The sequence below is a fragment of the Gambusia affinis genome, linkage group LG09 (assembly GCF_019740435.1).
Source record: "Gambusia affinis linkage group LG09, SWU_Gaff_1.0, whole genome shotgun sequence".
In the NCBI taxonomy this organism is placed as follows: Eukaryota; Metazoa; Chordata; class Actinopteri; order Cyprinodontiformes; family Poeciliidae; genus Gambusia; species Gambusia affinis.
Window position 1 is genome coordinate 23100444 of NC_057876.1, and position 25544 is coordinate 23125987.

General features: G+C 36.2%; 1 protein-coding gene across 10 annotated transcripts in view; it reads right to left on the reverse strand.

Moving 5' to 3' along the window:
• The window catches only part of fgf13a (fibroblast growth factor 13a), a 98277-nt gene that overhangs the window by 15691 nt on the left and 57042 nt on the right, over window positions 1-25544 (reverse strand). For 8 of the 10 annotated variants that reach the window (XM_044126540.1, XM_044126539.1, XM_044126543.1 and 5 more), the window contains 2 exons: window positions 9733-9843; window positions 2262-2365 (listed from right to left, as the gene is read on the reverse strand). In XM_044126540.1, coding sequence (XP_043982475.1) covers window positions 2262-2365; window positions 9733-9843 — 215 coding nt within the window. Of the gene's footprint in view, window positions 1-2261; window positions 2366-9732; window positions 9844-13413; window positions 14354-15427; window positions 15474-25544 lie in introns of those variants that run through there. The other 2 variants (XM_044126547.1, XM_044126546.1) reach the window with 2 other exon arrangements.

Genomic DNA, 25544 nt, shown 5'->3' on the forward strand with positions numbered 1-25544 from the left:
TGGCTACAGGCTTGGTTCTATGCATGCTTGGGCAGGTATAAACAAAATCACTGGTGGACAGTATTGTGCTGTTTTATGCCACTTAACCTGTTCAATTTTATACAAGTTCTTAAAAGGAATATGTGTGTGTTATATGAGCAGTTGTTTAATCTGATGGGTAACTGTTTTCAAAATGAGTTGGAAGCTAGTGAGGTGAAAACAGCATACGCATTTCAACAACTTAATAAAATCACAGCGCCATTTGGAGCCCTGGCAAGATAACGACAGTGGATTCAAGGTGTCTTGGTTGTCTCATCTAATATACATGTCTCATCTAAACTTTTCCCTAATCAACATCTGAAAATACCAGCAGCTTCCAAACAGAGATCAGTCTCATGTAAAGGTAGTCTAAGTAAAGTTTCATAATAAGAAACTCTCTAATTTAATTAAATTAGAGAACAGAAAGACATGCATTCATTTTAGCTGCAGGATTGTTCAATTTCACTTGTCAGAAACTAGGTGAATGAGGTATAGAGGAGCTTAAAAATGAAATACTCAAAAAAAAAACCAGACAAAAAGCATTTTGGGATTTGGTTTATATATCTCTATGGTGTGTATAAACCTTCTTGGTTGCATGATTAAATCACAAAATCCTGCAGTGCCAGCATTATTGTTCTCTTATGCAAAATGTATCATCACATGTGGATGCACATTTAATTTATACATGAAATATTGCAGTTTTTACTAAGTGCAAAACAAACAAGAAAAAAGAAAGCTCTTTCACAGTTTGAATCCTTTAGTTTATTTTTCCACAAGGCAGATATATCTGGCAATACTATCAACAGGCCAAACAGAAAACTAACACCATGGCTGTGGTGGTGTAGCAACAGATAGTGCCAGCTGCCCTGCTAAGGCTGTGGATAAAAGCACTACTGCCAGCAGTCTCTGCCTGTAATAATACTGTTTGCAAATACTTTGCATGCTCAAAATTATTTTGTCAATTGTCCCAAAATATGGGACAATTGATGTATATTATTGATAAATAACTTCATCATGTTAGAAAAATGCTTTAGTTTGTTGAAAAGTAATGTGTATAGCTGTAGTTACGTATCTCATGATGCAAAACAAACTTTTCGCTCTTTTCAAACCCAGTGAGGGGATTCTTATCTTATTGGGCCATGGTGCCATACAAAATTTTAAACCTTTTCACCTTTGGTGTGGTTACAACTTCAACCTTTTATATATTTTAATTTAAATTTTTTTGCATATTCTTCTTTGCACATAACCTCAATTGGATGAAAATCGTCCACTGTAACATTTAATAAATCAACATAAATGGGCAGATTTTGATTTGCAAATCCACTCAGGATTAAAAAACATTTTGGAGACATATAACACTGAACTGTGTTACCATAGTAATCATTATTATATTTAGATATAAGCAGAGAGGACAAGGAAGGATTGCACTGCACAACATAAAGTGGGTCATAAGTAAAGAACATTATAGAAACTAAACTTTGAGAAGTTAAAGTTCAGGACAAATTGAGAGAACAAAACTTAAAGTACTTTTTATGCTGTTATTTTCAGTTTTTCAGATCTTTTGTTAGGTCTATTGGGATATTTTAAATGTGTCAAAGAGAAACTAAGAACATAAAATAAAGGTAAAATCCAAAGATTGTTTTTCTGCTTTTAGTTCACAGACTGCTCATATTATATAATCAATATCTGACAGCAGAAGTCGCACAATAAAAAGTCACACGATTATTAGATTTCAGATTTTGTTTACGTCTGTGCTGGTTGCAATCTGTCTGAAGACCTTTTCCTAAAATGAAAAATCATTGGTAATTTGACTCTTAAGCCTGTCTGTCAGTGGTGAATGTGTGTGTCTGCATCCCCTCCGGTTGCATATCCACCGCTCCTGTCAGTCTTGTTAGTGACGCCAATCTCACAGTGGCATTTGGGGAAAAACACTGACATTACTTGGCCGGTAACTGAATTATTCATAACCTTGCACATTTAATCAAAGAAGAACAGCTAACAACCACCATTAGAGATCTCACCGCTTGATTGGCTTATACAATCCTTGGACTATTTATTGTCAAGATAACGGCAAAAGGCTGTTTTTCTTTCATCAGGCAACTTTTATTTCTCTATTTACTTTCTGGCCCATTTGTGTCATCTAAACCAGACATTCACTTTGAACACAGGTGGAATAAAACCCTCTTGGGTAACAAACACATCCATGTATAAAGACTCACTCTGACACTGAGTGAAACACTCACCGACGTGTACAGGTAGCCCTCACTGTTCATTGCTAGATAGAGTTTGGTCTGCACCCCTTGGATGGCCACCACTCGCAGTCCCACCGGAATGAGGTTGAACATGGCTGAAAACAGAAACACGTTTATCACTTACAGGGAAAATGTAGCATTTTTTGAGTAACTAAAAAGGATATACAAACAAGATAACATTTCTGAAGCTATCATATGTAAACTGCGTTGTCAGAGTTCCCTACCTGAAATGTTCCATTTACTTTCAAGATAAGGAAATATGAAAGAATAAATATTTCACAGATCAGGTCAATGCAACAACCTACATGATGTACCTGCTTTAGGAAGAAAGTATTAAAATTGTTGACTATTTGACTGGATTTGTTATTAAACACATTTTATGTCCCAAAGATGTCTTTCATTCAACTTAAAATATATGACAATGTGTGGATCTTTTTGTAGAACACATCTAAAATATATGAAATAAAATGGCACTGAGGAAGCTTAGATACCTACAGGCATAATCCTACTTGATTTGTTATTGGTTGCAGCTAATAACAAGTCAACAACAAGACAAGTGCTATTTATTTTCCTGTACCTCCAGCCAAAGTGGAAATAGGGAAGACTTAGATAATTGGCTTCTGCAGATGTGCTGAAACGGTTTACACTGTGCGTATTTAGTGTTTGAACTGTAAAAATAAGAAGTTAAAATCATTTTTTTATATCACACAAATTACAGTTGCCACTCTGAAAATTACTAAACAGTGACCTGAATCACTCCAAATTTACTCCAACTAACCACTACACACGAGCACAGGATAACATTTCAAAACTATTAAGATATAATAATGTCTTTGTGTGGTTCCAAACAAAGACTATTCTTTGTGGCTGCGCCAACATTTACACAGACAATAGTCACTTATATAAACCCTGTTGGTTGAACTCAGGCCAAAATACACAAAAAATAAATATAAACCTGTCTGTGATTAGGAAGCTGGATATTGGTTTTGTGTCTGATAGGAGCAGCACAGCTGGTAACTGAGGTATATCTCCACCTAATTAATATCCGCCTGTTAGGTGGTATGCATGTGTGTGTAGGGGAGTGGGCGTGCGTGTGTCTTTTTGTGTGTGTGTGTGCAGGGGTGTGCGTGTGTGTGTACTTATGACTTACTCATATTGAAGTCAAAGGTTGATTATAAATGTCCACATAAATACTCATCTCTCTAACAAAACAAACTTTGCTTTCTGGTGAGCTGACTACTGCAGGGACTTATTAATGAAAAGCCTGGTGTGTTTTATTATATTGGGTATGGAGATAAACATAACAAAACTGATGTTATTTTAAACAATCCCTTTAAGTTTATGTCCATGTATGTTTTTTTTGTTTTTTTTTAACTTAAACTCTATTGAAGCTCTGGTTCAGTGTATCCTCACTATAAATATCCACATCTCAAACACTTCTGGGTGAAGTGAAATAGAGAGGCTTTTTGAAGGGTCATTTTATTTGCTCTCGGTGTCTAAGCGCAGCAGACATCTCTTGCTGTTTGCTTTATAAAAGCATCAGCCAGAAGACTGTACATTGTATTTACTTTACAGCAGCTTTGAGAGATTAATTTTGCATTAATAGGAAATACATCCATTTCAAGCAAAGTCATTTCCAGAAAAGGCTCTGTTCTTATTTATTATTTTCTCTTACAAAGTATGTTTAAAATGTTTGAAATGATACATTTGGATTATATTTCTATGTATACAATAGCGCGTTTGTCCTTTCTTACTCCTCACCATCAATAGCATAAGACAGAAAATCCTTAAAGTTATTTTTGACAGATGCAATGGACTGTGGCTTGTGCAATCATCTGCAGTTAAAAAAAAGAACTACAGTAAAAATAGATTTATCTATTTTCACCAAAAGAATTTTTCCAGGGAGTAAAAATCCTTGAAGACACCAGGGTCGAAATGAACCACATGTAAGGATTTGCTTCTGAAATGTTGTTTATCTTAGAAAATGAACACTGTGAACTGTTTTGTGTTGTACAATTCAGGGTTCATTTCAAGATTTTCAGTAAATAAGATAGAATTCTTCAGTTATTTAAGTCACAGGCAGTCCATGCTTCTTATTGAGCATAATTCATGCATACATAACTGGCTTTGTATACTGGTGTGCAGACAAGTTAGAACAGGAAGGAGGTCTTTCCAAAACTATTTCAACAAAGTTTTGAAGTGTAAAATTGTTCAAAATGTCTGGTAGACTGTAGCAGTCTACCAGAACCAGTATTCAGTTCTTCAGCAATATGATCTAAAGTATTTCGTCTGATGAACTGGACCAGATTCACGAGTTGTAATTAGTCACTCTTGATAGATACAGACCTCTGCTGACCAGGAACTCACCACAAGTGTTTTGTTGATGTTCAGAACCGTCATAATGGTTCTAATTTAACCCTTATTTAACTTGCTTAAGTTCTTTTCATTTTTCCTACATCAAAATGTTCACTTGGTGCCCAACATAATTTGCCCATTGAAAGACAAAATAATAGAGATAAATAGTGCTATTAACATCACCTGTCAGAGGTCCTAAAATTATGATTGATATGTGTGTATGTCTAGTTTTATTCCTCAAAGCTTAGGGCTTGCTGTTCCCTCTCTTGCTTGTCGTGTTGAATTAACAGTTCTTTTCCTTACATAGGCACCTTCCTCATGTCACATGTCTCCGCTCAGATCTCCCACTGGCGCCTCCAATACGATCAGCACGTACACATCTGCTATCTACTTCATTTCAGAGGGATTACCAGCCACAGCACTGATGGAGATTTTTAAAGGGAGGGGAGGTGTGGGGGGACTCAATTACTTTCTGGCTCCTTGAAACACCTGAGCACACTGAAGAGTGACAGGGCTGCCGCCCACGCATGGACAGCCTGCTGCACGGAGGAACATGGAATGAGAAAGAGAAGGGTGGCCTGAGGGACAGCTTTCATGATCATCTCTGTTCCACCCACTCACATAAACAGTCATGACCGATTCAATGTGACGATCAACCTGAACCTCTCAACAATAGCTACAGTTCAAACTAGTAGCCGTGAAATGTTGAACTATTGTTAGCATAAACGTGAGGCATCATTTTTAACTTAATAGTATTAGAGCCAATGTAGAAGCAAGAACAATAAACTGGAGTGACTGGAGTCAAAGAATTTTCGATCAATTTTACATATTTTCAATGAAAAACTTTGAAAATGTCTGCTGAAAAGTTGTAAATTTGTGAGAAAAAAATGTATTTTCCATTATTCCAGGCATAAATTTACAATATTAAAACTAAGGTATTACTTATTAAAAAGATTTTAAGAAAAAACTCAGACGTTCACTGAAATAAAATCAAAAATGTGTGCCTTTATCACAGAAGTCATTTTAGATTCAAGTAGTAATTTTGAGATACCCATCTGGAAATTTCCCAGAGTGTAAAGAGTATATTCACACTCTTTTCCTGATATCCTAATAAAAAAACTCACGAGAATAAATAAATTGATAAACATTTCCCATAATCATTTCCCGAGTTTGAAAAAAACTAGTTGCTCTGTGTTTTCGTAGACCCTGTTTCTGCACTTCCCTCTATGCCTGCACTCTGTTTCACCTCAGTCACCTCTGACAAAACCTAACTGTCTTCTGCTTAAGCAAATTAATGTTACCTTTAATACTGCCTGCACTGACGTGGGCTCTTTCAATTTAAAATTGAAAATATTTGCTAAACATATCTGCTAAATGCATAAACATATAGCTTACCAAAACTAAAGTTAAAAAAGGCATAGAGGCAAAATGCACAGCACATTTTTACACTAAATTTCTAACTTCTTGTTGTAGCTATCTGTGTTACAGTTCTATCAACAACGTGAGCAACTACAAGGAGAAGGTAATTGGTTAAAAACTGATTTTTAAATTTCTTTTCTCCTCTATATCAGTGCTATACTTATTATCTCTTGGTTTTCTATAAAATGCTGCTCTTTGCTGCTCCTTCTGCAAAGTTAGGCTGTTTTCAGATAAGAAGCGGAATATGCTGCACCTGACACTTCATATGTTCAAACAGCCTTAAGCGGCTAAATCACTCAGCTACCATAATGAGGAGGTCGGCATGGAAACCTGCTATATTATAAATCGGGGGAGTAAAATTGGAAAGGAACCAAAATCTGATTAAGAGAATAAGATTATGTTGGTGAAGCTTATGTGGTGACACCTTATATCATGTATAACAGCAAATCCAACCTAACATTCAGGAAGCAAAGACAACATTTTTAACTTTCAAATATTGTTGCTGCTCATATTGCAACACCAGGCTACTGCACTTGATTCTAAGGGAAATGTTTGAGACTTTAATCCCCAGTAATTTTTTTTTTCTTCTTGCCAGTCACAATACACCGAGCTGTACTTTACAACTACTGTGCATTTAGCTTAATCAAAAAAGCCCATCAGAAAAGAAAGGCTTGGTTTTAGGGCTGAAAAGATTTGTAAGAGTCACAATTCAGTGCAAAAGTAAAAGAGAAATTCACTCTTTGGATTTTGTATTGGTTCCATGCTAGTGATAAAGCACAAGACTGTGTAAGAAAGAAAAACACAAATATCTGACAATCAGAATAACGTATACAAATAAGTGGCAAGCAATATGATAATTATGTTTTGTTTTTTATGCAATGAAATATTTCTTCCAAACCTTTGTACTGTTTACTGTGCAATCACTGTAACAATGTTAAACACAATGAACTTGAGATATTAGATGTTCATTATTTGATTGACATCCTATGGAATTCCACTTGATTTTCATTTCCCTTCATTACGCCATCTGAGATTTATTCCATTGAACTTGATTTCTCCAGTTGAATTTCAACCAGGCCAATCAGAAGGAGGAGCTGTCAATGATTTTGATTATCTGCTTTGTTTTAGACCTGTAGTCAGTATATGGTGGTAGTTTTAGCAAAGGCAACAAAGGAAAAGAACAAAACCATTCAGTCCATGTTGGCAACGCTTCCAAACATTGAATTAACATTAACTGCCATCTCGTCTGGCTCCGTCCTTCTCTCTCCGCTTGTTTACAGAGATGCAGTTTCCACTAAGCATCACCGTGCCATCGCCTCCAGAAAGAAATCATTTCTCAATATCTGAAGGTCCCTCTGTACGAAACACAGCGTAGAACAACAGGCTGGTTTTTATCTGCCTCGATCATTGCTGCTTTTTTAAAACAGTCTGGTTATGAGAATCTGCAATAACTTTAATAGGTTTAATTTTGGAGTTCAACAAAGTTACAAGATTGGCATTGTAAATTTAAAAATAAGTTGAAATTTATCTGTAAAGAAATGTAGCTTTTTTTGTTTCAATAGTTTTCCAGATGTTCAGTTTAATTAGTTGTGATGCAATGCAACTGAATATCTGAGTTGAGAGAGAATATAGCATTTATTTAGCTTTTCCTATCACATCCCGTCCTCACAAAAAAGAAATGACAAACTTCTTTGCGAAATAGTCAAACAGGTGAGAATCTGTCAGCTCAGCCAGCTACTGTAGCAAAGATCAAATCCTTCCTCGTACTTGTGCTCACATTTGAGGAGGTCCTCTCCCACCATCACAAGACACCACCAGCTCCAAGAGGACTGCACTCTCCGTCACCATGGAGACAAGCGCACCCAGTGCCTAACAACGCTATTTTTGGAGCAGCGCAAAGAGCTTCACTCCTTCTCCTCCATGTTCAGCAGCTCTCTTTAATTTTCCTTTGACAAAATACTTTGTGCTGATGCTAGCCAGTTATTATGCAACCTAATGAAACAGTCCAAGTACATTTAAGGTGTGCTATGATTGCTACATAAGGAGCGTCTAGTATGTGGCGTATGCAAGATTAAAACACTGAAACATCTTTTCTGTATCTTTATACCAACTTCTGCTCATTGTTTCTCTGTGTTATGTTCACCTTTCTTCTCATTGTTGCAGTCTACTTAGCATAGATAACTGTTAGATCAAATATCCATCCTTTTGCTAAATTATTCTTTTGAATAAATCAAATTTAATTAAGTCACAAAGCACTGCACTGTACCAGCATGCAAGGTTTTTATTGAACTTTCTAATTTGGAGGTGATCCATTTCTACTGCATTGTTACCAGACAAGTGGCTTGGCTGTTTTTCCTCCACTCATCTCCTGTTTCAACTATTAAACAAAGAGCTGGTGGGTGTTGTGACTACGACAGGAATGCATCATTGCATGCTATAAGACAAAGCTGCCTCTTTCTGTCTTTCACACAGAGTGTAGGAGAGGAAGATGATGGTCATGACCCAAGTTCAGGTTTTTAAACAGTGATTAATCAGAGAAAATTAAAGTGCTTCTCAGTAATGAGCCACTTGAAGTCCTCAAACAAACTTTTGTTTTGCTCCGTATAATGACCTATTTACTCAGTTTGAATGCTGCTGAATACAATGAATGAAACACTGAAAATTTAACCATCTCTCTGCAACTTGAGCAGAAAGTTATGTTATAATTGATGGGTTGTTGGGAAGTATTGCAACTCCAGGGATGCCTGTGGTGCATCCAATTGTAGAGATGCACCAATCAGGCTTTTATTGGATGATAAAGAGTTCCAGGTGTTCCTTAGATTTTGACACAACAATTAAAACTTTGACTAACTATAATTTATTTCCTGTAAGATCTGAAACATAAAAATGAACTAAATGTTCTTGAGGTTCTTCAATAGTGGTAAGAATTTGGAAACCATTCTTATCATCTTGCACTTCCTAAATGGAGGAAGTGCAAGATTAACATTAACTGCCATCTCGTCTGGCTCCGTCCTTCTCTGTTATCGCCATCTACAGCTCTGGAAAATAATTTTAAAAATCGCTTAAAATGATCAGAGTCTCTCATTTTACTTTTTATAGGTATGTTTGAGTAAAATGAACATTGTTATTTTATTTATGAACTACCGACATCATGTCTCTGAAATTCCAAGCAAAAATTTAGTATTTATTTTCAGAGAATGGGAAATGGTCAAAATAACCAAAAAGATGCAGTGCTTTCAGACCTCAAATAATGCAAAGAAAACAAGTTCATATTCATTTAAAAAACAACAACACTAATGTTTTAACTCAGGAAGAGTTCAGAAATAGACATTTGGTGGAACAACCAGGAGGTTTTCAATGGGGATCAGTGCAGTGATCTCAATTTTTTTCCAGAGATGTCAAATCTTATTTTTATTAATTGAAAGTAAAGTGCATAGTATGTAAAAGTACATAGCATTATTGTGCTTATAGACTAACAAATGTAAAAAATCTTACTTTTGATGGCTTCAATGAATAAGACAAAATATAATTTCACTGATTAAAGCCATTCAATGTAAACTGACTAGTCAGTCAGATGGTCTTTATAGAATTGATATAGATAAGGTAAAGTTTAGTCTGGATCCTTATTTTGTCATCTGAATACATGTAGAAGAGAGAACACCATTGAGACAGAGATTTAGGAACTTACTATAACTACTGTCCTCCTCTTTTGTTCCATCGATGGTTCCATCTGCCTGCAGCTGCAGGTGGAAGCCTTGTCGACTGTACAGCTTCGTTACAATCCCCTTTAGCTGGGGCTCTGTGGACCCACAGGAGACACAAAAACAGAAGAATAAAATGAACACTAGAGTTATGCAATATTTAGAAAACATGCACTGCAAAATGAATACTGCAGTTATGATAGTGGTAAATAATCCACATATGTATATTTTTCTATTACTTTTAAATCACCAAGACCATCAAGTCACACTGCACATTAAATTCTAATATTGCCATGAGGTGTAAGAAGGAGGTGTAAATTAATTGCACTTAAAATATACCAGCGGAACAAAAATAGCATCCAAATAGCCCTTTGTAATTGTGATTTTTCATCATGCTGATGTCAAGATGATGGTTGTGACTGAATATATTGTGCAGCTCTAAAGCGCATCATTAATATAAATAGCACTACAACCAGATAAAATGATTAGTGTCAAATCCAGCTGGAGCTGGGAAGCTTAAAATGAGCAAATTGATGATTTAGATTAATTTAGACAGACAGTCACATTTTAAATCCAAAATAAAAAACAACAACAATCCAAGCTGAAGCAATCTACTTGTTATGGGCTTTTCCATAGAAAGAATAAAAAGCATTTTGACTTATTTGTATGTATTTAGACTTCCACTTTTGGTAAAGTCATAATAAATCATTAAATAATTGACTCTATCTATATAAATATATAGGAATTCATTTGATTCAGGATGTTTTAGTTATGAAATCAATGAGCACTGGAGAGTTCTTTGTTATTTCTACTATGAAACTGAGTGGACTAAAAAGGGAGCCCCAGCGGCACGACTTCAAAGGAAAAAGACCCCAGATGGACAAGAGCAAAGACTATCTAAACTAAAACTGACTCAGGCCACAACATGTAACACCCCAGCTGTCAGAGATGGCTGAAGATTTTTTTCCATCTCACTTGTCTTTTTGTCCACTTTGTTACCGACCATCTATGATTAAACACCAATAAATTGACATATGTTTTATCATCAAAATACCACAAAAAAATATGAATGGGACCAAAAATATATTATTACTGCAAGAAGAATCCAAAAATTAGGTTTAACCTTTCAACATGGTTCCAAAATTGAGACATAACACATTGCTTTCAGCTTTTTACTTTAAATATGCAATAAAATGTCATGCACCACACTGAACTTAAAGAGGAGTACAAGGAAATTTATCAAACAGTAGACAAAAATTACACTTAATCTTATTTGGGAAGCTGAATCTCAAATTCTTTAAAAATTCAGACTTTATGCAAGAAAAAAGTATAAAACAAGGTGATTATCATATAAAGTCATGATAACTGATAACCAAGATATTTTTAAACAAATCACCTTGTCCTTGCGGAATTAAATTGGCATCTAGATTTTAGTCTAATCAGTGTATATACTTAGATCAAATTGGTAAAAATAAAATTCATAAGATATTTGAATGCAAATTGCAAACTAATTTGTTGTTTTGTAAAAACCCTTGAGATTGTTGTGAACTGGGCCCACTAAATTGAACAGAATTAATTTAAAGCAAATGGAAGCAAATACATATTTAGTGATCATCAGTATAAAGTCTGTTATTTCTAACTTTAATTTTTTAGTTCCACCTGCATTGAGAAAGTCAACACTAAGGTGCTTCACACAACAATAGCAGGAATATTGTTGTGATGTAATCAGACTGGTGCATTAGCACGTCATCACAACTAAATTACTGTAATATTAATCTCCCGTTTTTAATTTGGTCACATGTCACAGATGTTCACATGAAGGAGACTAGAACGCTGCATTTATTCCTGTTAGTGCTGCATTACATCATGAATGTCCAATTAGAGCTAAGTGCCCTCCATTATCTGGTTAGTGTCTCTGCTGGAGTTTTTTTTTTTTAGTGGTCAACCACATCTTTCATCTATTCTTTTGTCCTACTTGTATTTTAGTGAAACCATTGTGGATTAACTGAAGTTACCTTTGCCAAGAATGACATTGTGCTTTAATTGTAATTGTAAACATTTTTATGTTTAATTGAGTTACTGAGCTCTAAAAAAGAAGAAGTATCTATTTTTTTCAAAGTTTGATGACCAGCTGTACTTCTGATACTGAAAATTATTTAAGCCTCGTCATTTTCTCTTTTTAAGGAAGATAATGGATGGTGCAAACATCAGTTATATAAACACTTCACTTAAGCAAATTAATCCATCCCTGAATGTCCTTGCAGGCTTGCAGAGAGGCTGGTGCCTATCTCCAGCAGTGATTGAACGAGAGGCAGGGTACATCCTGGACAGGTTACCAGTCCATCACAGGGCAACACAGACACATGAGACAAACAACCATGCACACACGCTCATAGGGTAACTTACAGAAGCCAATTACCCTAACAGTCATGTTTTTGGACCGTGGGAGGAAGTTGGTTTACCCAGAGATAATCCACAGTTGCATGGAGAAAATATGCAAACTCCATGCAGAAAAACCCCCAGAAAAACCCCAGTCTGGGATTTGAACCATGAGCTTCAAGGCTTTAAAATGAAAAAGGTGTTTTAAATATAACTGCAATAAATAAATAAATATACAACTATGCTGTGACTTCTCTCTTTTAAAAATGTAAAACCTGATGGTAACTCCTGCAAAAATGACAACTCTTGCTTCTATACATACTAACTTATCCCCATAATAGTACACAAGAGAATTTTTCCTTGAATTTAACTATGCAGCATGGTCCATTCTTATTTTTATGACACAAAACAGTTTATCAGCCAAAACAAGAAAAGACATTTCTGGCTTTCAAACAAACAGAATCATTTGCTTAATTAAATCTTTTCCTATCCCATGTCAGATTAAAATACTAACCAGTATTTTTATCACAAAAAATAGGTAACTATGATACATCAACTGAAGTAGAATAATGAATGAAAACAAAAATTATTTTCCTTCAGTGGTGTGATGTGTTTCGTATGACCTTCAGATCAAGATAACGGGTACAAAGCTAACGTTAAGATGCAGATCCAACTTTTTTTCCAGTCACCTTCTCAGTAACTTGGACAAAGTTTATTATAGTCTATGTCTTACATACAGCTCTTAATGGAAGAAAAGTTATTGAACAACCGCGGGTGTCCTGCAAGAGACCTGGACACTTAGCAGATTCTAATCTACTTTTTTTTAAAGCGCAAAAATACAAAGAGGAAAATATCTATTTTTTAAACATAAAAAAGATCATACTCAAGTATCCTGTTGAGAGAGCAAAACGTGTTTTTTTTTTTTTTTCTTGTATCACTGATGGGAGCTGATCAAGGGGAAATCAACCGATTCCAGTCACTATGTGCTTCTCTAAAAATTAGGGAATTAAGAACTATTTAAAAGTTTGGTTTTGTCACAACAAATGTGAAAGAATGTTTCTGGTAACATGAAAAAAATACATATATTTATTCTTTTACACTTAACACTCAGCTTGGAAATAAATGACTTAGAATCAGTTAAATCATTTTGTATAAACTGAAGAATTATCTGGTAATTTTCTCTGCAGAGGCTCGTTAAACACTGAACGCTTTTTATGCAAATTATCTTATTGATACATAGTTGTCAGTGGCGAAAAAGAGGTCAGAGAACAAGCATCCTGACAACAGACCTGGTCTTCTCCTTCGTCTTTTCTTGGAACCAAAGAGTTTGACCCGTGAGAAGACATTGAGCCGGTTGGGTTTCTCACAGCTTCCTTTGACTTTGCTGGGGCTGCTAACGCAGCGGCAGGCATTTGACTTCTCCCGCTCCCTCGCCTGCCTCTTCTGCCTGATGAGGGAGCTGGCGATAGCCGCCGCCATAGCCAGTTTGGCAGCGGTCTGGGGAAGAAAACTTCCAGAGAAAAGTGGATGAATCCGGAACAGTTGATTCTGGCAGGAAAACTTCCAGGCGCAGCGCTAAAGAAAGTCTAAGGCAACTACGATGATGCTCGAGATGAAGATTTCGCAAAGTGCATTAAACAGTGAAATGAAATAGTCCCAGAGGGGAGGCAAAGCCAGCTCGCTCGAATAACCTCCTAAAGGATCATTTTTCACGAATCCATGCGTTATTCAGGAGTTATCCGGTGTGTCTCCGAGAAAAAAAGTCAAGTTTGATAAACAAAAATTAGACGGTCCATAAGAAGATGCAAAAAGATTTTCACCAAAGCGCGGTGCATGTTCTTCCAACAGGATCATCTTTCTAACACAAAACAGCCCAAACCCTGTCTCAGTCAATGGGTTTGCGTTATCCCACTAAAACACCAGAGCAGCGCACATGCATAGTAACCGGTTTGGTGAATGAAGCGCAGTGGGTGGAAAACACCTGTTTGCAGACGCTTCTGTGACTGTTCCCCTTAATCTCTCACTGTGAAAGTGCCGCGGAGAGAAAGACACTTAAAAATTCACAGCAGAGGACGTGAATGAATCGCTTCGGAGATCCGGTTTGTGTTGTTTGTTTTCCCTGTACAGTTTGCTAGAGCGAAGCGCCCCATACTGAATCAGGTAAATTGGTGTGAAGCGCAAACCCAGTGAGCCGCGCTGCTCAAGGCGTCCCCACCTACAGCAACCTGGAGACTGAGCAGCGGGGAGGAGGGGAGACGGTCGGTCCGCGTAGTACAGACACAAATACAGACCAGAAACATCACCACTAACAAAACACAAGCTGTCATGTGACATATTTCATGTTAAGTACCAAAAGAAGAAAAAGGGTGGGTGGGTAGTGAAGTGAAGCAATCCAAACGAGGGGTAAAGGAACATCACAGATTGTTATCTATTAAAATGGCAAACAGCTCTAACAGAGTAAAACATTGTAGTAAATTGTGATTGAAGACAATTGCAAGCATCTTGCACACTGCCTTAATATCTTAAAGAAACTAAGAAATGAATGTCATTAACACAATATGTAAAAATAGTAAGAAAACAGAAGAGACTTTATTTGAACACATTTGTGGATTTATAGCAATTTAACATCCTCTAAAATTTTGTCAAAATTCAAAATTACAAGACAAGAAGCCAGAAGAATAAATCTAGAATTTTAAAAAAGTGCACTTAACAATAATGAGACGTAATAAACTCCACCTTAAAGGTTTGATTCTGCGATATGCAAACATCACCAGGTTACCTTCACTTCCCACTGGACACTTTTAAAAGATTAACCAATGGTGCCACCTACAGTTGTAAGACCAAAAGTGACACTGACCTTTTTTTTTTTTTTGGTTTGTTTTACCTTTTAAAGAAATAGGAACGCCACACCTTGCGGTTAGGAAATGTCATAAATAACACAAGAAGCTCCACATACAAACACAACAATTTGAGGGAGATAAAGTTGAGATTTCCACAAGGATAAAACTGGTATGAGAATCATTCACACTAAAAGCTTTGCAAACAGCAAAAACTGTCAAAAATTTAATGTAAAGATTAATTTCAGCACCATGGACAGCAACATAAACTCAACCAAGAGTTGATCTCAGAGTAAAATGACAAAAAAAATTGTAATAAAAAAAAAAGATATGCAGCATGATGCTTGACATTCCTTTATGCACGGCAACCAAGTCTTTGCATGAAAACCAGATTTCAGACACATCATGCATAATTAAAAAAGAAGCATGAGCAGTTTAAATCTAACATCAAGAATAAAAAACCTACCTGAAACAGATTTTCTCAGAGGAAAAGTCATCTTTTTTTCCCAGATAAACCCAGAAGCAGATATTTTTATACTTGCTCTAGTTGTAAAAATGCTGCTGAAGAGAAAAAGAAGAGACTCGATTCTGCAAAGTTCAAAGCATTGTCAGACAACTGTCAGAGGCGCAGTGGAGGAGAAAGCATCGAGGCGTGGCCATCAACAGAAAGGATCATTACAGGACATTAGCGACATGCCATTATAAGTTCTAAAACGCTCATTAAAGATTCATTTAGTCATTGTTGTGGATCCACCAAACACAGCTCTGTGTGTTGTTGGGTTCAGATGGAGAGGTTAGTGGTGATGGGAGGAGACGGCAGATTAGAGAAAAGTGAACGAAAATGTGAGCTGTGACTGTCTACTTCCTTCTTGGGGCACTGAAGACTTTGCTCTCATGTTACAAAAATGATGTAAAATGATCCGTTAATGCGCTGTCTAAACTGGTTACTCAGGCATTTCCACTTTGGCTGAACATATCGACGAGACAATGGTGAATCTTTACATTAGGCTGAATGCTTTTTGCAAAGGCGATTCTCTGTTCTTTGGCAGTTTTATCCTATTAAGTCATAAGACTCATAAAAAGGTGACCTCCACAAAATGTTCTTCCAAGACAATGTTCAGAAAAACCTACCTTCAATTATGCCCCATGGTGTTTAGTGTTTTGAAGAGTTTGACCCCCTGGTAAACCCAGATTGGGTGATTCAGCAGCAGTAATCTGTGCCGTTTGTGCTCTGAGAATAAGGTACTGCTTTGAACACTAGATGGCGCAATTGAACCAACAATCAACATTTCTTGGCTGCTGACTGGAACTTCATTATCCAAACTTGTCACTAAAATAACCATATTTATGATCCTATACTGTTTCAGTAATTACCTCGAAACACAAGATAACCTCAACATGTAAATTTTGTGCCTTCCAAGATTACTTTTGTCAAATTTTGTTGTGTTCTTGTGCTGAGTTCATAATTTGGAAGTGGAAGGAAGTGGAAACAATGTTTTCAAAATGCAGATTAAAATGTAAGTATGAAATGCAGACTGTGTATATATGCATAATTCATCATCATGACCTTTATTCCAGAAACATAACAGATCCATAATAAAGAGATAAACAAACACATACAAAAAGATAAATGAGAAAATAGTTGTTTTTTTAATCCTAAATAAAATAAAGTGTCAGCAACTGCCCCACATCTCAAAATAAATACGGCTGTTTTGCAAAGGGTTCAGGGGTCTTTTGTTTCTTTGAGAACAGTACTGAACAAACAACATGATGAAGACCAATGAGCACACCAAACATGTCAGGAAAAAAGTTAAGAGAAGTTTGAAGCAATTGTTTTAAGTTAGGCATAAAACAACATCCTAATCTATCAATCACTCACAGTGATTCAACCCATTATCCAAAAACTAAGAGAATATTGCACAAATCTACAAAGACATGGGTCCACTGGCAAGCCATAAAAACAAATTAATCAGAGAAGAAGCCAATAAACCATTGTAACCTTGGAGGAGTTGTAGAGACCTGGAGCTCAAGGGAATGTCAAGAAGGAAGTCATTAAAAAGAAAGCTAATGGCAATCTTGGAAGAAAGTCTGACAGAGGGCTTAAAAGTCCCGACGATGATGGGAGTTCAGATTAAACAGGAAATCACCCTAAATCACCCAGAGCTACTATAAAAATGGAGATTAAAGCAAAAATCATATAAAACTCCAGACCTTAATCCAAATCAGTATCTATCGCAGGACTTGAAAGTTGATATGAAAAGGAAAGGAAAGGAAATGTTCACAGATGCCACCCATCCCACAGAGTGTCAGATGTTTTATTAACAGGTGAAAGGTCTCTAGACGTAAGGTAGAAACTAACATTAATTCACACAACAAACTAACCAGCAGGCTGCAAAGAAAATTCAGTAAGAATGTAAAATCCCATCTTTGCGTCAATATAAATACTTCAAACTGGGTCAAAGAAGATATTAATTGGTACAGAAGTTGTAAAACATTCCAGAACAGAATAAAATTCAATGATTCTATCTTCAACTGTTTCCTAAAAGTAGATTTCCTCACTTGGGATAATATGTACCACAAAAAGGACATTCAAAGTATCAAAGTAACAAAGCTATTGAAATGTTAAGCATTAAAATACACTCATTTAGTTGTTTTTCCTTCTCAAGTTTTATGGTAAACTTCACACCTAAAGCAACCACACACAAAAAAAAACATTTTCCCTTTTACATATGAAAGCTTTTTTTTTTTATAGGGCAAATACAGGGATAGATTTTAAACTATTATGACATTTGATGATGTTTGTATTTTTATTTACAAAAATAACCTCAGTCAGTACCCTGTCAAGTTTAATTTAATGTTTTAAACACTTTTTTTTACAGTTTGGACAGAGAAGACCGGAGAGCTGTGAGAGAGCTGGAGAGTGATGTGTTAACGGTTCTGTCTACATGCAGAAAAGCTCATGTGAAATGTGTTAAATGTCAGTCTACTTTCTGCAAAGGGCATGTTCATCAGTTCAGTCTAGTCTAATGGTCAACTGTACATTTTTGTAAATAAAATCTTTTAAATAAAACTTTTAATTATTTTTTTAACCCTATAGATTTGTCAAGATATAGATTCATGTGAAAATTAGAGCCTGGTCCAAATTTCATAGTTGTAAAAGTACATATTTAAATTGTAACATATTTGTATTAAATTATTTACGTTTCACTACAGTGAAACACCTGTAATGTAGAAATGCTTGTGCTCCCATATAGCAACCCTGGGTTTAAAATCAGATTCTGTCCCCTGCAAACGCACCGAGATGACTTGATTCACTTATCCCAGGTTTTGCATCAGTCATCCCCATGACTGATAAATTCAATCAGTCAAGCAGACAGTTTGGCCTTCCAAAAGAATGACTGCTTTATCACTGACAGCTCGGAAGACAGATAGAGCCAGGATGTACTCTTCAACAGTGATGTGAGTTAAGCATTTAAAATGAGACCAAAAAAAAAAAAAAACTACATAGGAAGAAACTATTCTTGCAATATTCAGAAAGCAAGAAGCCTGCAATTCACAAATCTAACCAGGTACCTGTTGATTATCTAAAATCTGGAAGGGGTGTTCGTGTTGACTAGTTTTAGAAGAAAACAAAGCTCTTCTACAGTGTTTTAAAAGGTCAAAATTAAGCCTGGGTAATAAGCCTGCAGACCTGGAGCAACCACACACACACAAAAAAATATATTTTTTTTCTTTTACATATGACAGCATTGCCAAGACCTCATTTCAAGTCTTGGCAATTTCAACAATAAAAGCGTTTAGAAAATTCAACAAATCTGTACAGCAAAATCACTCTTTTGAAAATGAGTTTATGTCTTAACAACAGAAGAAAACAGTACTTTGGTTGTGAGGTGGGTCAATGAGCCAAAGCTCTGCAGCATATACAGCCCACATAAGGCAAAAGGACTTGAGCAAACATTGAAATTTCCTACACGTGGTATGTGTGTTGCTTGTGCAGCAATGTTTCATGGATACATTAATTACTATACTGCCCCAGAATGCCAGTCTGCTGCAGCCTCATGGGGCCACTTTCACTGTACTGTACGCACACAGAGCCATTCACGCTGCAGGAGAGTAAAAAGAAAAATCATTAGGAGCAGCTCAAAGCATCCATGTTTGATTGAACCCAGCATGCAACCACACTAAGTTCAGAGAACTCATTTAATTTAGCCTAAATGACAGAAAATGAGTTTAAGGGAAATAAACTTCATATTTCCACCATTTAGTAGGAAGCTAAATGAGACACATTATTGTTTATTGTTTGTCTATTTACTCCATAAATGTAAAAAGTATTCTAAAGAAACCATATGGTTGTAGCTTCAGCTTTTTGCTGCTGTCTCAACACAGCTTTTACAAAATACAAACATTTTTACCTGAAAGTACACCCAAGGGAGGAGGACCGTTATGTCTTTCAACATGCCTGTCATCACCTGTACTAGCCACTAGAGAGCAGAACATCAGCAATGAAGAACAGGAAGACTGCATGTGGCTGAGGTGAATCACTGTGTTAACCTTTGTGTATTAAATATATCAAAACAGTTATACATATTTCCTCTTTTTAACAACTCAAGATTGTCAATATAACAATCCGAGGTTAATTAAATTCTCAGTTTACAGAGAACTCAATAACCTTGCTGCTTATTACTAGGAAAAAAATGCTTTCAAGATTTTTCCTATTGACTATCACAGTGGTTTATGCAAAATTAAATCATATCTGTGAATAACTCCTAAATCCTGTAACAGGATGCACATTGTGGTAATACGCGGTGGTGGATAAACGACAGTGTAATCCTGAAAAATGCAGAATTGCTTAAAAGGTAGCTGCTTTGGTCATTCAGCCCCTTGACAACAATGTGCTTCTTCTCTCCTCCTTGTGTGCCATGAATTTGGCACATCCACGACAACAGCAGCTTACAGCGTGTTGGGCCACCAGCTCTGTGGTGATACCACACGTTACCATGGATACAGCACATACGTAAGAGGGTGTGTGAGAAAGATGGGGTGGAGAGTCCATGTTGCACACTGAGAATGGGGGGTTGGGTTTTTACAGAAAGAGAAAGCCATCAGTCGCCATCAGCTCCATCAGTTTTAGGCGCTTCAGCACAGATGAAGTGTCCTGTTAATTTTAAAACAGTGCTGTATTCATAGCATAGATAAATGAGTTAGAAGATTGAAACGGAAGGATATGAGGCCCATTATTTATTCTGATTCATATGATATAATATAATATAAACCTTTGTGGGCAAACAGCTCAAACACAAGCACAGGCAACAATCCCTGAGGATTTATGTCACAAAAATCAACAGAGAAACCCATCAGTAGAGAAGATTTCAATATAAAGTGTAAAAAAAACTTGTAATGCTCCTCTAAACGTATCATTGGAAAAGCTCAACTTTGCCTTAAGTTGTAACTTGAATGCTTTATAAAATATATTTCAAGAAATATTATTAGTATGTTTTGCATCAGTTTCCATTTCACACTAGCTTTTGATCATTCAGTGCAGTTACCTCTGGTGTCATGAACCTCTTGAGAAACTTGCGATACTTCTGTAACATTAAGGAGCCTTTATTTTTCTGTTGTTTCAGGTACAGGGATATGATCAACTTTTTTAATGAGTCTCTGCATCAGTGTCATTTCTCATCTTGATAAATATTATTTGAGCCTTAATGTTTACACACCTAACAAGTTAACCTATGCAAGTACTACTTAAGTTATATATCACTGACTAAATAATGTTTCTTAATCTCATGTAATGCTATCTGGACATAGCATTGCATTTTCTCTGAATTAAGAAAGATTCACCTCCACATGGCAAATTCCTAGTGGCTCCAACAGCAGAAGTGTCTGACCTATGTTTTGATGAATTCAGCTTTTGACCATTTGTGGGCAGTGATGGAGTGTGTATACGGGCTTTACTCTCCAGCACCTAATGGCCAGGTAATCATAAATATGAGAAATACATTAAAGATGGTGATGCTACAGAAAAAATTATTTACTCTGCTAACACAAATGTACTCTCTCAAATATTTTACTCCCATTATTAATTACACACACACAAACATCACAGACTCTCCTAATGTAGAAGAACTCTACATTTTACTCTCTTCATTAAATACACACACCAACATCACAGAATCTACATTCAATATGTTTCAAGATTAGAAACATCAAGAAACATCATCTTTCCAAAAAGTCAAAAAGACTTTGATTATTGAAGCAAGAGGAAGTTCAGTTATGTTCTCAAACTCATTTTGATTTTTAAATAACTCAAAACGCAATATGATTTGTTGTCAGGAAAGATGTTTTAACTAAGGAAAAAATAACATAAAGCAAAACTATTTTTAATATGGTGTATTAATAGTCTCATGTCTGATCTTTGCTCCAGTTTAAATTACAGTATTAAGCCACCAATTCCAGCTCTTTATCTCTTTAAAATGCCAGAAGTAAATGGGAACACAGGGATTACCCAGCATTTATCTTGTAACCTGTAACCTTTTGTACAGGTTACAGGGTTTTATCTGCTTGTTAATGCCATATTTTCTTTCACACATTGGGAGACTGTAAGGTTTTTTTCACTTAGAGAAAGTAATTCATCTCCGTTTCATATGTCTACAAAAGCTCATTTTTGGCAGTGAGACCCAGAACTCACACAAATGGAAGACATTCACGTCTGCCAGCCATTTTTGGTCTGTTTGGTGTGAAAAATGACACAAAAAGCCATTGTGGTTCACTGCTGAACGCTTAACAGGTTTGGAATCTGGGAACTTACAGCAAATGTGAGACATAAAGTGTAAGTAAGGCCATGATCACCTCTGATACTGAAAATGTAATGAATCTTATTTCCTCAAACTGTTGCAAAAAAAAAAGCCTACATTTTTATGCAGTTGTCTTATTACAAAAAACAACTATAGACCACGGCAGTTGCTTTATTGTACTCTCAAAACTGATGCCATGGAAATATAACATGCAATAAACAATTTCAGTTACCATTAACATTTTTAAGAAACAGCAAGAAAACAATGACATTTCTTTGCAAATTCACATTTAAAGTATTTCCTTTTGCATTAATATGTAGCAGTATCACCACAATGCCTTTAAGATGATAAAATTGGAATATTATATTTTGCTATCCATATAAGGCATAATGCTCTTTGAAACCTAAGTAGTGGCAAATACCAGCGAAGGTGAAAGGTTTAGAAAACATTGGCCCTGAAAAGATCTCTGTGTCTGAATATGAAAGGATTTTTTTTTACCATTTTAATCAGCGAATTTTTCTCTCTGTTTTCCAAAGTTCTTCTAAGACTCTAGTGACATTATAAATTTTGATAGGCTTTGATAGGAGCTAACGCTGATCTTTTGAGCTCCACTAGTTTAGCCCCATTCTTTGAAAATAATGGAGGACATTGCAATGAAGGGATTTCATGAACTTTCCTTTGAGCTCCAACAGATTTTACAGTTAGCTGACAATGTAGAAGCAGGAGATAGTCAACCATCCTACTTGATGGATAAAGTCAAAGAATAGATTAAATGTCAGCTTCATGGCAAACAAAGTTGTCATTCAATCAGTTCTTCAGCTTAAATAACAGAGTTTAACAGATCATTATGTCCCAATAACCCCACCCCTCAACTTTGATGGATGAGTTTGACAGATACAATTATTTCCAAGTTGTGCTACAGGAAAAGGAATCATAAAATACTTCAATAAACCTTTAGTAAGTTATACCGTGCTTTTGCATTTTAATAATTTAATAACATTATTTAAAAAAATATTTTCCATTTTGTGATGAATTTAATTAATGACATGATGATGTATTTATTCATTTGAATTTGTACATTTTTAACACTCTGGAACCAGGCTGTGTTTTAATTAAACACTGAAAACACACTGGTGTATATATTTATACAACTTTGGCTGCACAATGTGGCTCGTTAATTCTACCGCAAGAGAAGTTGATAATTTATCAGGGAAGCATACTGCGAGCATTAACAGACTGTGATCTCTGGTCTTGGTGCTTGTGTGTGTGTTTGTGTATTTCCCCGTGTGTGTGTGGAAGTTCTTAGGCTGTAATGGCACAGAAATCCCAATCAGAGGCACCAAACGGTGTGTGAAATGGCCAGAGTTCAGGCAGCAGCCTGCTTGGAATGAATAATGCTACAGCATTCATTACCCCAAGCAGTACGCACAAAAGTGTGAAACTACAGGCTACAGAGGCTCCCTGTGTCTTAGAACTAAAACCAAATGCAAATTTCCCCTTAAGCCTTCAAGTCAGTAATAAAACGCTCCTGATCTTAGACCTTAAATTACCTTGGACAGAGATTATAAAACTTACTAACAAAATCTAACATTTTTTTTAATAACAAAACTATCCAAAAGAAACTTGTTCGTGTTCTGTTATCAAAAAATGAAAGATAATATCAAGGGCCTTGAAATTACATTTGTTGCAAATTGGTGGTGTGTTGTACAAATAAACTAAATTAAATTAAACTTTGGTCTTATATAAAACATTTATGACGTTTAACGTCAACTAAACTGCTCATTCCCTTTTTCTAGTTTTTAGAAGGGCGTCCTTCAGTGACCTAAAAGAAGTGTAGATAGCACAAACTACACAAATGTGGGAACTGACACAAAGCTTATGCAGAACAAAAGTCGTTTCCAAAAGAGAAGATATGGAAAAACAAAAAAATTCAGGTATCTGGAGCAGCTTTTTCAAGCTTTAAAAGCAAAAACTAAATAGTACTGCATATATTTTCTTGTATCATAAATAAAGCAATGGTAGCCAAGGACACCTTGTGCACACCTTAGAGACTCTAAAATTTGACAGCCAATGAATGAGTAGAATTGACTTTGCCATTTACCAGGTCTGTGTCCTCACGGTAACCTCCTCACTAGCCTCAGCATATCTGTGAACATTATGCGCGGAGGTCAAATGTGCAGTGAGGCAAACTGGATGTGAACATTAATGAAGCTAATTTTAGTCTGGTCACACACTCCAGCTTTCTCTTGCGTTAGAGTGTCCTCAGAGAAGAAATTGGTTGTTTCATTTCCCGGCAGGAAAGCTCCCGATGCCCCAACACAGATAAGGAAGATTATGCGTGGTGTGTAATCCGTGAATGGTCGTATCTCTCATTGTAAAGGCGCCACACATAACATTAAAATGATTATACATATTTACAGAACGATCAGAATGTGTGTGAATGTGCCAATGTAATTGCATGGTTTCAGTTTGGCATAGATTATTTCTGCAAAATCATCATGCGGAACAAATCAACTAGGCAGGAAATGAAACTGCAGCAGACATGAGTCAACTAACGGGAGTGGGTGGGTAAATAGGTCATGTTCCCTTACCAGAGTGTATCCCAGTTATATTGTGCAGACCATGTGCCTGGTGAAGAAGGCCCATAGAGAAATCAATGAAAGCATAATGATAGTGAATTGTAATGGATCCAAGTTAGAAACATAAAAAATGAAAAGAGCTGATTCAGAACCTTACATCTGTGTGAAAATGAAAGGAAAAGTCCAGACGTGGACCTCCGTGGTCTTGGCAAGCATATTGATTTTAAATAATAATAACTTTTATTCAACCCAATAAAAAGCTCGTTGAGATCTACAATCTCTCTCTCAAGAGGGACCTAGCAATACAATCTCACAGAAGAACAGAGCCAGTGAGAACTCAACGTTCTGCTTTCCTCCTTAAAAGTGGGCCGGATTAGGACAGATCCGGGGAAATTACACTGAAAATGACAGCATTGCCACTCCATTTTGGCTACTCTCTGCAGTGTAGAACAAAAATTTATTTGATTTCTACTTCATGGAAGACATGTGACAGATCAAATTTAAGATTTTTTACACTGAAAGTATTATTTATATACTAACAGCCATAGGAGTATCTCCAATTGCCTAATATTGAGCTGATCCAGCTTTTGCTTCCAAAATAGTCCTAAACCACCAAAACCCTAAAAGATGCCAGAAGGGAGTAAAAGTATCTGACACCAACAGGTCCTTGAGGTGAAGGGTTTGCAACTTTGAGATGTTTCTATGCTTCAACACACCAGAGTCAAATAATCCGCTCATTAGCAGAACTGGAGAAATTAACTGCACACCGAGGAGACAATTCAAGTATGTTGCAAGAAACTTTGAGAACTGCAGTTGCTTATCCCTCCTTTAGTTCCTCCAAGTTACAAAATGGACCCTGTTTTGACCAGACTAATTTTTGACATCTGGAGAATGTTGAAGGCAAATCAACAACTTACAGTCTTCTTTGCACTCCTCAAACTATTCCTGGGGAAGGGCTGGCCAGAATGGCTTTAGATCGTATCAAGAGAAAAGCATTTCTTATCAGTTGACATCACATCAATAATTATTGATTATATGTTTGTTTTAAATATTTGAAATATTTCCAAACTGGTGACTTGAATTTTTCTGTTTTATCCACAGTTTTCAGTCCAGCTCTTAATTTTTATGCAGTTATGAGGCAGATTAGCAAAACCTTAAACTTCTGCTGTGCAAGTCAGTCAAAAGGCTGTTGCTAGGAAACCACAAGTTA